General features: G+C 39.9%; 1 protein-coding gene across 2 annotated transcripts in view; it reads left to right on the top strand.

Annotated features, from left to right (window-relative positions):
• Window positions 1-829: 829 nt before the first annotated feature.
• Window positions 830-17,994, top strand: part of TEK (TEK receptor tyrosine kinase) — a 40,421-nt gene continuing 23,256 nt past the window's right edge. For both annotated transcript variants that reach the window (XM_076362580.1, XM_076362579.1), the window contains exons 1-2: window positions 830-1,076; window positions 13,025-13,336. In XM_076362580.1, the coding sequence (XP_076218695.1) occupies window positions 1,025-1,076; window positions 13,025-13,336 (364 nt within the window). In that variant the 5' untranslated portion in view covers window positions 830-1,024. The remainder of the gene's footprint in view (window positions 1,077-13,024; window positions 13,337-17,994) is intronic.

The raw sequence follows: 17,994 nt of genomic DNA, 5'->3' as shown, positions 1-17,994 counted from the left end.
GCGGAACATTTGCTTTTTCTATACTTCTTTTAAAGTCATTCTGGGTATTAGCATCTTGGCAGAACTACAGGACTTTCAAATGCTACATTGTCATGGGTTATATTTAGTCAAGTTGTAAATAAGATTGCCCTTTCTTTGCAATTCTGTTTATATAGCTGAGTGCTGCTTTTCCATTTATTTCATTATATTTTGTGAATTTCTTTGTGTTTTTGCCTCATGTTTTGTCTTAGCTTCTGAGTTTTGGGACCCCCCTGAGTGATGTGGCATTTTGATCCCACTGAAGTCATAATAACTCTGGGTGCGATTTATTATTGCAATAAGTTTTCAGTCTGTTTCCAATTGTCAAATGTAGAGAAAATTTTTTTCCAGTAAATCTCATGAACTAATGGAGCAGTTTGCTGGATTGTGGCTGGCTTTGGTCTATACTGGATTCAGCTGGTTGTTTTTTTACTGTTTACTTCATAGTTTTATTACTGTGTGCTGAGATGTGTTGCAGGCAGCAGCTTACACGTGGATTAAATAAATAAGGGAAAAGATGATAGCACCCTGAGAAATTAGCAGATCTGCACTTTGAGCAGGGGATGACATTTTCCACCTACTGTACCTAGGTGGAGGACTTTTCCCTCGTGCTCTCCCGCCTACTGGAGGATGCCATCATTGTTTCTATTTTGCTGACTGTGACCAACAGCAGTCCCCTGCTTCTCCAGCAGCTCCAGATAACTGTTTTGATGTATTGCTGGATGGACGGGATTTGCGCTGCCCTGCAGTCCCGCTGATACAAAAATGCCTTTAAGATCCTGCCTTTCCCATCCTAATCTACAAAGGAAACAGGAAAAAGGAACTTAAACTCCCTGTACTCAGACAGCAATGAGACTGTTCCAGCCTGCTCCAGTGCTGCGATTTCTTGCTTGTGACTTGTAAACAGTGTACCATGCAGGAGAAGAGTAACCGGTAAACATCTACCCTGAGAAAAAGGATACTCCATGAGCGACTGTAAGAACTGGATGGATATATTTTGGAAAGCATGGACCCTTTAGCACATCTAGTTCTCTATGGATTCAGCCTGATGATTTCAGGTAAGCCTTTGCTTTAGTATCTGTAGTCAACCTGTCATGCCTTTCTTGTATTTCATGAGATATGCAGGCAAAACGCATGACCCCTTACTTCTTACTCCAACACTTATCTTTATTAAGCACTTTTGTTTGTTTCAGTGAGATCACTTATCTCTGTGCAGCGCTCTCACAACAAGTGAGGGCAGGACTGTGGCCAAGTTATTGGAGAGGATTTAGCTACATGTAGAATCCATTGCTACCTCTTTTTAATTGTTGAAGTCATTTGTTGACACATATGCACATTGCAACAGGGTTTCTCTTCTGTCTAATGGTATTAACTTTTTCATAAAGCTCATTACTTTGAAACCATTGATGTCTTTCCGCAAGAATATCTGCTCTAAATACAGATTAAATGTTGACTTTTTCTGTGACTGACTTATGAACTGGCCGTGCGGTAGGAAATGTTGACATTTCTAGGTATTCCAGTATTGGATTTTAGACAAGTTTTTATACAAGATTCCACAACTGGAATCTAGATGAAAGTCGGTGGACAAAAAGGACAGAAAAATGCACATTATATAAGATCAATTAATAACACTTCAAATACAGCTAAAGAATGATTCAGTATTATCAGCAAATGTCATTAGTTCATCAAGTCAGAAGTTAGTCATAAGAGACATCTGCAGAAAGGTATACAGTAAGATTATACTAATGCCAATTTAGTTCATAGTATTTGGAGCATTAATGTTAGAGATGCTTTGCTGACGCTATCGCAAGCAGAGCCCTGAGGAAGCCTGCGCTCTTCCCATCGGATTCTTAGTTGCTCAGCATTTGAGTATTGCTTTCACCATCTATATTTTGATTTTCTAGACAGTTTCTTCTGGGTAACATACCAAGCAAAATCTGTAAGAGAGAAATACAACTCACACAACAACCTTAGACTCTTAACTCACTCCTAGTCATTTCATTGAGACATGTGTAAGTTGTTCCAGTCCATCTCACAGTAAAAAGGTAATGTGCTGTAAAACTGCAAATTGTGCTGCAATGAAAACCAGAAAGTAGCAAGAAAAGGCAGAAGTACTGATTGTTGTGTAACTTGCTTTACAATTTCCAGATCTTCTTGATTAGCAGCATGTTAATAGCTAAGTGAGATTATGAACAAATGAGTTTGAGATGTTACTTTTGGCATCTGTAAAAGGCTAGAGATTAATACAGGTAAAAAAATGTGTTTAAAATGTGTTGAATGCATGTTTGGAAGTATTCTTATCTAGCCATTGCTGTAATAGGCTGCATATTGTTTACCAATTCCTCTTTTGTGGCTGAAGTTTCTTGATTGTTTAGCTGCACATTGATTCAACTTATTTAGCACTCAGATCCCTTCCAGCTTTTCACTTTAAGGAGATACCTGGTGCTGTAAGCAATATGGATGAAGAAGAAAAGAAAGTCCAGTTACCCCAACTCTTTTTCCTTGTCCTTCCTGTTTCTCTACGTGGTAACATACACCCAATTGACACAGAAAGCAAGCAATGGTCATTAAGTCACAAGTACGGGAGAAACAAAGGTCGGCTGCAGAGATTAGCTATAAACACGGACAGTGCAGACAGCGCAGTACTGAAGAGCTGCCAGTCACTGCCTTTTCCACAGGGGCTGACCAGTGAGGTGTGTGCTGTAGTCACACCCATCTCAATAGATCTGTCAGCTTTCCCGCTTTTGTTTGAGAATGATATCATGTTTCCTGGGGCGAGCGGTGGAAGACAATGCAAGCCTGCTTTCCTCTAGATACTGCAGGCGGAGTCCAGGAAAGCAGGACTGACATTCCCTGAGCAGGGGAGGCTTTACACTCAGCACAGACAGTGAACTGGCGTAACCTTGTCCCCGATGATCGTGGACTTCTCTGGGTGTGTTGCTGGGTAGGCACAAAATCCACTCCACCCTTTTCCAAGGTGAAGACCGTCGGCTTGGCTCCCATTATGAGAAGTGGCCTTTGATTTAATTTTTTTTTTTTTTTTTTTTTAATAACAGCACTCTATTCGCAGCTAGAGCTAAAGATCTGACTTGGAAGATAATGTTAAAAATATACACAAATGCTCACTTTTGCACTGTATATACGGTCACTGCTTGCCACACCAAATGGTCAATTAAACTGACAAGGGGTTAAATTTAATCCTGTTGGAATTCTTGAAACTAGACTGAGCATCACCATCTGTTTTTCTTTTGGTTGATTTTTGTTGATTTTGTCAACATTTTGTGGAATCAAAAGGATCCTGGCATCCATCCTGAAGTATGGATTCAAACCCCAAGGTTGTGGCTAGGTACGATCTGTTAAGTCCTGACCAAAGAAGAGCTGCAGACTCACCTATTCCCCTGGAAGGATGAGAACAAAGCAAGGAACGGGTGTCAGAACTTGCCTTTTGCCTCTTAACAACATCCTCAGATGGTCTGGAAATTTGCTGCTTCTTACAGTGGGCTAACTCTCAGAAATGTTCGTGTGTGGGCCTTATTTTAGCAAGATGGCCACCGTCAGTAAGAGATTTGTGGAAACCAGAAACAGTTAAAATCAGTTTCAAGCACATTTCTTTGACTGTTTCTGGCAGGAAGCAAATACATTGTCAAATGTCTCAATTCTCCAAGACAGACAGAATCTTCTGTGCTATAGCTTTGCTCTACCAATAACCTTAGATCCAGTGGGTTTCTAAAAATACTGGATTTTTTCGTGTGTGTGTGTGTGATTTAGCTGTTGGACCCATACATGGTAAAAGACTCAAAGGGTTATGTTAGCCTTTTAAGAAAGGGTAACAGTGAAGCTAACAGTGCAGTGGCGTTCAGTGGTAGGTCTCTATCATCCCTGTTGATGGCTGCGTTTTCTTTGGGATCAGTAGGTGTTATGAAAAAAATCATAAATTGTATATATATAATCATTATTATGTGACTCATTTATGTATTTAGAAAGTTAAGCATCTTTTAACATACATTACCAGACACACAAGCACCATTATGATGCGGTAGGCTCTTCAAAATTACAAGAAATCATAATTTTTAGTTAGAATGGAAAGTTCTAATAATTCTGTTTCAAGACTTGTTTTTTCCTTGTGAAAGAAAACCTGTATTAAGCTCTGGTTAATACATGTCTGTGACAGCGAACATGATTGTCATTCTTCCCATAATTAAAGGGACTAGGTCTCTGTGAGTATCTTCAAATATGCTGTTGTCAGACCAAAATGGCACCTGAACTTCAAACAGTCTGTCCTACGCTGCAGTGCTGGGGTTTTGAGCCTCCCACAGCCAAAGCAGTGGACACAAACCACGTCTGAGCTTTTAATCTCAGGTATTTCAAAACTATGCTGACTAGACATTAGACTGACACACAACCTTTCAGTCACTTAAATTATCAAACTACCAATATGAATTGCAAGAGAAATTCAAAAAGGGATTTCATTCCTTGTTCCTGAAGTGTATTTGATTTGTGAGACCCAGCAATTGCATCTGCCTGCCACACTTAGGTTATTTGCCCAGAGGGAACAGCATCCTGGTGCCTTTTCCATGAACCTGAAATTTACATGGAATTTAGACTCTTCTTGAGATGTAGCCTTCATCTAATCCAGAAATGATGGGTCTGCCACAGGAATCACTGGTTGAATCTCTGACCTGCTGAATGTTGGTGTTTCTGCACAGTTCTGTCAGGACGGTCATGACTACAAAATCGATGGATCTGTTTTATGGGAGAAAGAGAGCTGTTCTCTTTTAGGTACATTGCTGGCTATATGTTTGCAAAGAAAAAAGTTCCAGCTGTGACCTAAGTCATTGCTCCCTGACTTTGCAGCTGGAAGCCAAAAACAACAGCTTCAGCCTGTGCAGGCAGCTCTGTGCACCTACCCCAAGTGGAATTACAAAAGTGGGCTGATTCTCTCCAGTTCTTTTATTTTTTAGCTTTAGAGTTTGCTTTTGGTGTGTGCCTGGTTCAGACCTAGTGAGAGGTAGAGTAGCTCTCAGGAAGCCTGTATTCCCAAAGGCCATTTCAGCAGCTGGGAATAGTCAGGAGTGAAAAGGCATTGCATCACACCCGGAGGAATCAAATCTAAAAGGGTGAAATGAAATCACACTACATTCACAAGTGTTAACATACGCTATTGTTTTAGATACAGATTTCATATATATACGTCTATTAGATTGTTTGGGTATTTAGTCATAATTAAGCTGGTTGGATGGATTACTTTTTTGTTGAAATCTCATTTTAGGGAAAAAAATGAAATTGTAACATTTTGCAGAGATGGTCTGATACCCACAAGAATTTCATCTGGAAGGCTTTATGTGGACAAGAGGGAGCACAGAAGTCAGAGAGACTGACTGCAACTGAGTAGCTGGCTTTAGGGCAGGGGAGATGTGGAGTTGGTGCTTCATGTGCCCACAATGAGAATTACCTGGGTTGGAAACCTGCTCTGTATCGGTCACGTAAACACAAAAAACCTCTTCAGCTTTCCATGGAAGACCAAGAAGTCATTGTGGTGTGGATTGTGTTGGGTAGGCACAGAAGAAATGAACCAAAAATGGATGCACCTACTACTTGTGTGAGATAGATGTATAGTTCCATGGTCAGCACCCAATGTGACGCAAGATCTATCTGGGACTGGAGGGATGAAAATCTTAGAGAAATTGCAATGAAGAACTGTCCTCTAAAGACAGCATCTACCCTGTGCTAGTGGCAAGATCGTATTTAGGATGCTGTTTCGCTGTGGTTTCAGTGAAGGCACATAGCAAAGAACCAGCCCGTGTCTGAACTGGAGACTTTCCTGCAAGGATTTTAAAACGCTGATTGTTTTTTAGGGTACAGATTTGATTACTGTTCTCCAACTAACACCCAAACTAACAACATGCACTAATAATATTAAACAAAAGTCATATCATAGAGAAGTAAAAAAACCCATCAAAATTAATTTTGTAATTTATCACCAGGAAATGCAAGCACTTTTAGGGTGTGACAATATTAGGTAATTACTAAGTTCTGAAAGGATTTTTGAAAGACAGGTTCACAAATGACATTTCTGTATTCAAGGGTAATATATGTAAACTTTTTCCTTCAAGGTCAGTATTTTGCTTGCCTGGTATTTATTTACTTTTTGCATGGTGTCAGCCTGTCTAATGAAGTGGCTTGGCTAATTTCCCCTTTGGAGTGTAACAAGTCTCTGTTGGCAATGCAGTTCCATCTACACTTCTGATCGTGCTGATGATTTTCTCTTGTATTATTTCCTGGCTCTTCATCCCAGACCTGCCACTGGTCAGGGGCCTTAGCCTCATTAGTCACAAAGTGTGCTTAGCACCAGAAACATCTCCCACTTCTCTACTCAGAAAAAACAGCAAGTGGCAAAGTGAGGGTACGCTACTGTACAGGCAAGAAAGTATTAGAGTGCGTCCGTCCAGCAGCCGATGCTCACAGACACTTCCAGACAGTTAACCTTATGCATGTGGTATGCACTGATATATCCTATGAAGACTAATTGATTACCTATGTTATTTTGCATACTTCAGCTTGGCACACGTGCACAAACAACATACAGTATAGGTATGCAGTATACATGGTAGCTTCATAATGCAACCTCCCACCGAGGACCACCCTTGTTATGGACATACTTATTCTTGCTTGCAAGTACTTTCTTCATGGTAGTACCTGTATTTGGCCAGCTGCAAATCCAGCCAGATGTAGCTGAACTACAAGCCTGATCTACTCAAGCTTTCCCACATCCCTCATCCTTTTTCACCATTACCTAGCTCATTGTCAGCTGGTTGTTCAACACGCAATTTCTGCTAATATGTTGCTTTTGGCTTTACTTGCTTATGGTCAACCAGGCTTAAGGAGAAGTCATGAGAAAGCATCTTTCTACATTTTGGTTACTTACACACACGCATTTAGGCGCACTCACTGGGAAACCCCCAGTCAAGCTGCACCAGTGTTTCTTTTCTAGCGTTTTCATCTTAAAGGATTGCTTTGATGGGTTGTGAAACAACTGAAATGTAGAGAAAACAATTTCACTCTATTTTACAAGAAGGCAGTGGCATTTCCTTCAGCTGCTCCAGATGGGCCTGTAAGAAACCATTAGCCCTAGTAGCTTTGACAGCCCATTTTATTTTTCACGCTTGTGGTCTGGTCTTCCCACTGCTACTAAGTAGCAAAGTGATGTTTTGTCACTAATTTTTTGTCTCATTAGTTTCATAATACCTTCCCACCTCAAATAATGCCCTATTTCTAAGGGCAAGAGGTCTCGGTGTTCTTTGAGCTATGAGCTGTCCCACAGCTGCCCAGAAGCATCACATAAGATACAAGCAGTAAGATTCTTTCCATGGACAACAAGAAAGCTTTTATTAGAAAACCTGAGGTTTTGCTCATTTATGAGCTGTTTTTCAGCAGCATTTCTGTCTCTCTTTTTTTGCCCTGCTGCTGCCATGTGGCAGAGAATCTTAATCTGTTTGAGTAATAACAACTTCAGCCTTGTTTTCCTGAGGAGGACTGAGCTGTCAGAGGAGATCTTGACTCACTGGGAGAAATTACCTGAGCTGTTGCTGTCTTTGCATCCCAGATGAAGTTTCTGGGACACCAAGAAACTACTGAGCCCATAAAATTAATATGTGATTTCAAAGTCGCCCTAAATTATTTTTTTTTTTAGAGAATGAACAAAAAATAACCAAGATTGATAAGAGAAATGTTGAGTGCACAAAAAAAGAGGAAATAAAGATTGCCACATTCTGGTGCGGTATATGAAAAATATCCTCAAATAGATAATGTTTTGGGTTAGTTTCTGACTAGCTTTAATATTAAGTAAGAAGTACTCTATTTTTTCTTCTTTTTTTTTTTTTTTTAAGGGAGAGCAGACATGAGACTGGGTCTCTATTTTACTGACTTCTTCATATTTCACTGGCATTATTTCCACCCTGATTATCTTCCAAATTGGCTAATTAGTTAATTAAAAAAAAATTCAGTATAATTTCTTCAGTACTTCACTAAGAAGTAATCAAATGCTATACCTTCTCAGCAAAAATGTTTACATGATCGCGATTTGTATTCCTAAACAGATTAGTTAAATTCTTTTAATTTGGGGTGTGATTTTATACAGAAAAACGCAATTGAGGAGGGTACAGCTGAACTTGTGATTACAAAACAAGATACAATGAGAAATATTGAGGTGCAGGGTATTTAGCAAGTTAGGTTTGTTCTAAATCAAAACCTTATTCTTTCAAGCAGAGGGAGTGCTTGGTGTTGTTTTTTGAGAGACTTGAAGGAGGAGGGGTTGATGACTTGACAGTCTGGGACATATGCTTCCATCAGTCTCAAAATGATTTTCAAATCCTGCAGTGAGTTTCATATGCAACTGACTGTTTTACTTTCAGCATAACACCAAACATGAACTAAGCACAGATTCTATTTTTTCCCTGCTAGTATAGTATCTACATGTTTTGCATTCATATTCCCAGATAGTTAATAGCAGAAATAATTTGTGTTCCAAGCAATAACAGCAAAAAAAATAAGAACTGCCCAAGCATTTCAAATTACATCACTTTTTATTCCCTTTGCTTCACCTGATGAAAAAAGGGGTGGAATTTACTGGAATTGTCTGCCCTTCCCTCTTCTCTTAAATAATTAGTACTTTAAAAGTATTAATCTTTCCACTTACCTCTTACCACAGCTCTTCTTTTTCCTCTGTTATGCTCCAAATGCCAAGGGAAGGACTTCCAGTTTATAGTAATTTCAAGCAATTAATAATAAAGCTCTACAAATATAAGGAAAACAAATACATCAATAGATTTGTAATGTCTAAACAATTTCTTTCCTTCCACTACTACTCAATATTAATTGATAGCTGAAATATTTACTCAGAACTTTGCATCCTCAATACACCTTGCAAATATAGACTAGTGATTAAATATGTGTTTGGGGGGCAGTGGGGTATGGTTATCCTTTACCCTGATGGAGCTGACCCCTCTAGCTGCTTGCTGTGGTAGCGGAGTGTTAGCCACTCCACAGTATTGAACACTTTTCCAATTAACAGGCAACTTTGCAAAGGCCTCACATTAGGTAGAAATTGTCTTGAATATTTCCATGTTTTCCTGGGGACAAGACGAGGGTTAACAGTGTAAATCTGGAAGTATGTGGGCAGGGGCTTTCTGAGATGAAAGGACAAATCGTAACACTCTTCTCTTAAGACTTGTTGTGTGTACTCACCTATGGCATTAAACCATCTCAGCTCGAGATTGCTGCATTGTTTTATTCCCGGACTAGTGCCTAGCACCAATTCCAATCTAGGGAAGTGATGTTTTAAACTTTGTCAGAGCCTTTCTTGCTCTTTGAGCAGACCTGTGTCTGGGATGTGTTCCAGGGAATTTCTGAGAGCTGTTTCTTGCAGCGGGTCCTGGCTGAATTTTGCTGGTGCAACACAGCACAGAAAGCATGATGACTGTGCCTGTATAAATGGCAATTCGGTAGGGAATGAGAACACACAGGGGTTGCAAAGACAGCGTGATACACATGATACACGTGATACAAAACTTATTCTCTGTTCAGCACAATTTCCTCAGGCGAATATGTACTAGAGAAGCTGTGAAAGATACAGCCAGGTACCACCTAGCAAGAGAGAGCACAATCCTGTAGATAAGAGCAGGCAAGAGGAACTGCAAAGGTCTCCCTGAATTCATTTTGCCATCTGGGTTATAGTGGGTGTGCTATTATTTAAACTTACTGCTCTAGTGGATGCCATTTTCTCTGTGCTGGAAGGGCTCAAAGCACTGCACCACAATGAGTGTGTGTCATAAATACTGGGCAATTAATCCTCTCTGCATGGTATCTCCCATTTCAAGCATTAGCCTTCTGCAAGTGCTCTCTCTTCTCAAAATCTATTTGCACACACAGCAAATTGCCTTCCTGATAAGGTCGGTTCTTCAGGGACTAGGGCAGGAGTCAAAGGACTTTTTCAAGGAAGCACAGAGGATTGTCACTGATACAGAGACAGGCTGTTTCCTGTCTGAATTTGTTGTGCTTTTCTCAGAGAGCTAAATCCTGTTGTCCTTATTTGGTCCTTACATACTCAAAGTCTTCATTAACATCAAGGGTAGGATTTGCCTAAGTGCTGCCAGACTAGGTAAATTCCTTTTTAGCAAGGACAGTTGGGTTAGTTTAAGTTGCATTACCAGAAAGAGATGCTGTAGGAGTCCCTAAGCATAAAACATATGTGCATTTTACACTTTTCTGTTTGGTTTTTTTTTTTTCCACAACCTGAGGGCAGCAACTCCCAGTGGAGTCACAGAAAGCCTTCCTATCACCTCAGAGGCCTTAGGCTGACTTTACAATGCCAATCCTGCTAGATTCTGAGTTGAACAAGTGAGTTGCCTTCTAGTCAATGTGCTGCTAGTGTGCTTTTTTTTTTTTTCAAAATGCACCTAAAGCATAGATTTCTTAGTGCAAAACTTTCACTTGGATATATTTTAATTTCTGCTTGCAGTATATTCCAGCTGTGAAACCTTAGCTGCCAAATCATGCTTGGTGTATGATTCCATACTTATGCACAGATATTACTCCCTTTAAACACAGAAAGGCCTTCCAGTGTTTCCCCAGGAAGACGTGAAACTCCATCTGTGTTCTGTTTGCCTTGCGCAGGTGTTTGGGTTACTCTGCAGTGTCTAATATGACAAAAAACCACCTATATTTAGACAATCAATCAGAATACTATCCATCCACCAGTGGCTAGATTTTGATTCATCTAGAATAATCACAAGTGTAAATAAGGAATATGCTTGAGCTATGGTTGTTCTATAACTTGATCACATGATTTGTACTACTACAATGAAACAGAAAAGTATGCAGCAAATGCCCTGAATCTGTTATGGTATTGCTTTGCTATGTCTTGCATAGGGATCAAAGGCAACATGAAAGCTAGTCCTCAAAACTCAGCCTTCTCCTACTACTTTTTCTCAGCATATTAAAAGGTTGAGATGCGGGGGGGGGGGGGGGGGGGGGGGGAGAGGTGTTATTTTCACCTTTCGAGCTGTGTTGGAAGTCAGAGGAACAGAAAAATGCTAGAGAAATGGAACTGGTGCCCTGGATGAGCAGCCATCCTCTGAAGGACCCCAGTAACTTGGGCCCATACCTCTGTATCAGAAAGACAGTTGCAGCTCTGTGCCCTGTGGATGTTAGGCAGAAATGTCAAAATATTTAAGTTCTGATCTGCAGCACCCTGCCTGACCTCAACACAGATAATCACATCAAGTCATGGAGTTTGGATCCAGATTCAGTTCTGAGTTTCACAAAAGTTTCCAGAAATCAGGATCTTGCAATTTATGATTTTAAGAATATCTCTACCTGGCATGTGATCCTTGCTGATAAAAACTGAAGCTCTCTGCTTTCAGTGTTGGTGACTGTTGAATTACATCTGCCTTCAGCTGATGCATCAGACCTGTAGTAAGAGCACAAATGTTCCTCATATAAAAGTAAAAATGTTGAGATAAATGCCCTATAAAATGAATGCACAAGTCTGGCCTCATTTCTATCACATACTTCTTTAACTTTGTTCAAAGGATTTATTTTTGTAATGTGCAGCAGGATGAATTGACTTTGCTGACCCACACCTTTATGCAATATATACTGTAATGGATGTTGCATCCTTTCCAGAAGGTTTCATTTCTCCATTAGGTAACTGCAAGTTATCTGGGCTGGCACATTAACGGGTGGTGACTGTGGCAGACTGGCTGGGTGTGGTGAGCGTCAGTGTGCTGTCAAGATACTTCAGTCCCCAGAGCAGTTGCTGGCATTGAAAGCAGAGGAGGACCTCCTCCCTTGGCCCCAAGCACTACAGAGACACACGCAAAGACTGCAGCCAGCACTAGGACCTTTTGACCTCCCTTATCTAAGACTATACCCCTTCCTTCCAATCAGAGAAACATTTGGAAGCTGAGTGGCACTAAATATTGGGTGTCTCTGTGTAAATACAAAATATACTTGTATCCAAAGCAGGAAAATAGATGTGATGGATAAAAGAAATCAATTATTCTTCCTGTTTCAGCTGGAAAAAATGTTACTGTTTCCCTTCTCCTTAACCTGAATTTCAAAAGTAAGGGGAAACGCCCGTTATTTGCAAATTGTTGATTATAGGAGAGCTGTATTTCCCTCCTGCTATGCACATTTGAACAACTAAATGTCTAGTGCTCTGCCAGAGACTGTTTTAATTAGGCTTGTATCTACCGTTTTCAAAGAACTTCGATCTCCATGTATTTCTGGCAGTTCTACTGATCAAAGGGAGCCATTTCAATCGATTTAAATCTAACTTCATAAAAAATGGCTTTACTAGTGCCGCCGACTTGCTCTTTGTTTTGAGAAAGTTTCTTTGTGCCATGGCTCTTGCCACTGTCTGTTAGGGCTTCGAATGGTTAACATGTGAATGATTATGAAATCATTAATTCAAATTCAGAAAACAGCTGAAAAAAAATACTCCAAGTGTTCAAAGTACTACCGATTCTTATAACTGAAAGACATATCTGCTTTATATCAATTCATACGTATTAAATCCATGTAAGGGACATAAAAGAAACACTATTAAACTGACAACCTTATGATCTACTGACCCTGTTACCAGCAAAGCACCACACTCGAGGCATTTATGTACGTGTCTAACTATCTAAGGATCTATCTGCTTCTGCAACCCACGGTTTTGGGCTTCTGCAACAGCTCTTAAAAGACATTCCACAAGTTTGCGAGGCTTATTTCCTCTTCTGAGAAGAACAAACTCCATCTCTTCGTGACATAAAAAGTAAATCCTAAAGTCAGTGTAGCAGAATAGTTAATCTACAGTCCTCCCATTTTGCACAAAAGCTGTGCAAGACACGAGCCAGTGTGTCAGTTTCACCAGTGCCGGGTGAAACAGCTTATCTGGTGATTTGATCGGCCACATACTCAAACTCTGCAGTAAAATTTTTTCACTTGCTGCTTTTTTCCTTAGGTAAAGTGGAAGCAGCACTGGACCTCATACTGATCAATTCATTCCCTCTGGTGGGCAACTCCGAGACATCACTTATCTGTATCACTTCCAAATGGCGCTCCCGTGAGTCTATCACAATAGACCGAGACCAGGAGGATGTGACAAACCAGCACCGGGAACCACTGGAAGTTAATGAAGATTCAAAGAGAGCAACAGCCAAAACAGTGGTGTGGAAGAGGGAGCAGGCCAGTGAAACTATTGGAGCATATTACTGTGAAGGGAAGCTCAAGGATGAGGTGACAAGGATACATACCATGAAGATGCCGCTGGGAGGTACTGTATGGTGGTCAGATCTGAATTTTGCATGTCACTGCTTGCAGACTGGCAGTTATCCCTGGTTGACGCAAGTGGGCACAAATGTGGCTCCAGAGCAGGCAAGGCAGTCTGGAGTCAACAAAAATAGACTTGGCTCAAGCCCGTGTTTTTTTTCTAAAGTGTAGAGACAACTGGCTGATAGTAGCTGTTAGCCATTTCCTTGTGGAAATTAGTCAGACATCTGTAGGTATTCTGCCTCTGTCTGGCTACTGCCAGGCACACAAAGTCAGGTGGCAAATAAGGTAAGTACTGGCCTCACTGAGCCCATGAAAAAACACATATGGTAACTCCTGCGCCGGGTTTTTCACATCCCAGACCCTTGATTTCTAAACATCCTCCCATTTTAAAGTCTTGACAGGTCTGAGATGTAGATAGCTAAACATTGCTATCCTTTTTTTTAATAAATGGGCAACCTGAGCCTAGAAAATAACTGCCTTGCCTAAGGTTCAGTAAAACTACAGATCAGCAACATCGGATCTGCACAGTCTGTGTCGGTATGAAAAAAAACAATCCAGCTCAACACTGGAAAGAAACTCCAGAGAAGTTTCCCAAAATCTGAGAAGGTTATTCACAAAAATCCACTATGGATTTCACTATTGACTTGGTTTTGGTTTTAAGGCTATGCACAGTAGAAAAAGCAAACACGGCAGGGAGATGGTGGGATGAGAAGGTGCGATTTCCAAGGCCCAGCACTCCAGCCATTAAAATGCATTTTCTTATGTGCAAAATTTTGCTTGTCTCTGGACCCGATTAGACTTCTGGGACAAGTTCCAAAGCAAAGAGATCACCATAAACTACAGAAAAGTGTAAGAAATTTTGGCTAATTTTCTGCAGCAAATCAAATTTTCAAAACTTTAGCCGATTTTTGTAGGCTTCACTGTACTGCTAATGTTTTGTGCCATGGCAGCTGGTCTGTGAGGAGAATTGACACGTTTAATCTTTCTTTATCATGTTTTAATAAGAGGAATTACCATTGTTGGTATCTCCTGAAACTATACAGCAAATTTAGAAAAAGAGGTTTTTCATTTGTCTGAGCAACAGCTAGTGTCCATTTGTTTCTTACGGGAATGTTAGAAGCAAGGTGGGCAGGACAAGTGCATTTTTCTTTGGCTTGTGTTTTCTCTGACCAGATGTGGTCTTTGAAGGTTGGACTGGTCACCAAGAAAGCTCTGCAGATGCAGGCTGACAACTCCATTGTTCCAAAGGAGGCTGCAGTGAGGAGGAGGAGGAGATAAGATAACAGCCCATGGAAAGTCAATGTGACCCTGCCTGTGGCAGAATGCCAGTGAGCTGAGCACATCTCTGGCTGTCATAGAATAACTTCCATGGGTGGAAGAGTGTCTTCTGAATCAATCAGGTTTTTGCACTTGGTATCTGTGGAGGAGAGATCCCTCCTGTGGAGGAGAGATATCCAGGATACCTAGGAGAGAATTAAAAGTAATCAAACTTTGAGAGCTTCCTATGTGACCGAAGTTGTTCTAACCAGAAATAACACAACTTTCATGCCAGCAGTAGGTAGGTTTCTTTGAATAATTTCTGGGTTTGAATCCATTTCTCAGATTTTCTCTGCAAAAGCTTTCACTGACAAAATTTGAGCTAGCAAGTCGTTGGTGAACACGTATAATCTAATCAGGCTAGATGGGTGAGAAAGAGGCGCAACAGAAATTCTCAAAGCTATTAAAGTGCACAGAAAGAGGAAGAAGAGGTCAGTGAAGGACTATGAGGTTTGGCAGAGCATCTGTAGTTGGAAAACAGGCCTTTTTCCCCTTTACTGCTGTTGTCTGAAAAATTTTTAAAGTCAGAGTGTGTTTTTCAACACCAAAAATTGAGCAAGAGTTGAAATATGCAGTTTCCCATTGAGGACAAAAAAGGCATGGGAAGGAGCAGAACATCTGAAAATCCAGCCACTGTTTTGCAGCCTCAGCACAAGAGGCTGCTGAACCACTCACTAAGTTTAGTACCATTTAATGACTACCTAATCATTTAGGTAGTCCCACTGACTTTAGTGGGAACTGTCATCTGCCTGATTATGTACCTATTATCAGATATGCAGATACAGTGAAGATTTTTGCTGTATAATACAGAAAGATAACAGGTTCATTTTCCTGTTTTACTCTACACATGTGCCATTCTGAAAGTAACAAGTCCGTTCTCCTGAATTCTTTGTATTTTAGCATTATGGTTAGACATGTAATGTTCATACATGCAATGAGAAGGAACAGATATAGCCTGTTCTGCATTTAGTCAAATATAATTTATGCAATTTCTCTACACAGTAAATGTGTATTTTCATAGATGTGACTGAGTTTCCCCCACAGAAAGTCTCTAGAGCAGGCAAAGGGACAATAATGGAAATGCTAGCAACAGAGTGTTATGGCACTTGCTCTGCAACTCAGTTCATTATGTCTCTATAAGGAATTAGCACACTCGAGATGTGAAATCATGAAATACAAGTCACAATCTAAAAATACGTTGGAACTGAGCCCACCAGGGAGTGTGGGTTCCTTTCCATTGCAACAATACTGTGAAGAAAAGGTCTTGTGGTTAAGCTAAACAGCATACAAAGAAAAGAAAATGGGGATGCAAAAGTTGAGTATCTTGTTAAAACAATTAGCAATGCCTCACTAAATTTGGTCCAAAAAACACTGCAACTAAAACACTTAGGATGATTTGTAACTAACAATTCATTTTTGGGAAAGCTATTGAATTTTCTTTTCCTAAATAGATCATGATTTTCACCATGCATTTGTTATTCATAAATAACTTCTAACTCGGGAGCTGACAGTAAGGTGGGACTTTTTTCAGGTTTTGTTTGCCTGTTTCTAATGAGATCTTATTTCATTATTCTGTATTAGAATTCTCTGTTTCTCTAAGATGTAAGTTCAGATACTGGTGCCTAGGTAACATGGCAAATGCTCAATAGATTCCCATGCATGTGCTTAGTATCATGCTGGAAGAGTCCTGCTGAAATCAATTGGATAACACTTACAAAGGAATGAAAACACGTGGCAGAGGCTCAGAGCATAAACGCTAGAACTGCACAGGGGATGGAAATCCCATTCTGCAAAGAACTGTGGGTTTTCAATAGTTGTCTTATTTCCAATCTGAAATAAAACATTAAATGGCAAAATTCTCCAGGAAATAAAATTCTGGGAGAGAGGTTGGCATGGATTGATAGAAATGTCTTCATTTTTACTCAAATTTTCTTTCTTTAATTTTACATAACACAAACATTTTGATTTTTAATTAAAATGCCATTCTGAAGTGGAAGTATTAAAATGTTCTTTCCTCAAATATTGCAAAAATACTACCCTTTTTTCCCCCTCAGATTTAACAAAATAATATTGTGGAGGTACTAACACAGTTTCAGCCTCATACAAACGTTGATGTAGCATCTACCTGCTCATTTTTTACAGCTCTATTACATATATAATATAACAGAAAGTTAGTTCACCATTTTTTCTCTGCTTTGTGATCCTATCTCTGTGTATTTCTTTGCCACCAAATTTCAGCCAGACTCCAAATTTGTTTTCTGCAACCATTGCTATGAACCAAAGTATACTTTATTGACAGTTTTCTAAAAATGAACCCAAAAAAAGAGGCATGACTATAAAAAAATCGCAATTTTTTATGAATAAGTTGTCTAATTGTTCGTACTAACTCGTGTATGTGTTCCTTAAACAAAATATTCCCTGTGAAATAAATGGAATAGGAATGGAACCTGTGCAATTGCAGAGCCGACTAGCAGCACGTTGGATGGCTCTTCAAGGATTCCTTCTAGCTGAGGCTCAGGTGGGTCTTTCTGTTGGAAAGGTCCCACTCACCTTGCTGGGGAGGCAGGTGGCAGCAGAACCCTGCTCCCAGGAGCTGAACTAAAACAAGACGCAGAACGGACTTACCCAAGAGGAACTTGCCCAGGACGAACTCTAAGGCTGAAGAGCCCCAAAAACAGAAAGAGAAAAGGGGCTGGTGACTATCAATGCCTCACTCCCCTGGGCGCTCAAAAAGGGAAAGTACAAAGGTGTGACATTCTCGCTCAGATAAAAAGCTGAATAGTTTGGAAGTTAACTTTGCCTAATTTTAGAAGAGTTTCTGTAATTTTTTTGCAATATGACATATCTATGAGAGTATGGCATAAAAGCTCAGAGCTACAAATGGTCAGAAATCCTGAATTTGTCCTCAAAAAACCTCATGGCTTTCCCTTGAAATTTTCCAACTAAATGAAAGGAAGCATCCTTAACTTCTAACTTTTTTTCAAAGTAATGTTGCAATTAAAATTATTGTTTCACTGGTTTCAAAAAGTACTATTTCTTGAGAATTTTCTGTCCCTTCCCCAATTATCTTCTGATCTTTTTTTCCACTAGTAATGATAAGGAAAAGGCAAAAAAATAATGAAAATCACTCTATCTACTGCTTTCTTCTTTTTCTTAAATGAACCACCATAAACAAATGTATAAAAGTACTTTTCTGTTTAACCAGAAAAATGAATTTCAATTTCCCAACTGGAAAATTGAAAAATATCACTGATCTAGACAGTTCCTCACACAGAATTTGTATTTTAATTAAGCCACATTTTCAGATGAGAATATTTTGGTAGAAGTACCACTGGCTGTGAA

This window comes from Aptenodytes patagonicus, chromosome Z (genome assembly GCF_965638725.1).
Source record: "Aptenodytes patagonicus chromosome Z, bAptPat1.pri.cur, whole genome shotgun sequence".
Lineage (NCBI taxonomy): Eukaryota > Metazoa > Chordata > Aves > Sphenisciformes > Spheniscidae > Aptenodytes > Aptenodytes patagonicus.
Note: the sequence above shows the minus strand (reverse complement) of the source record. Positions and strands in the feature narration are given on the sequence as shown.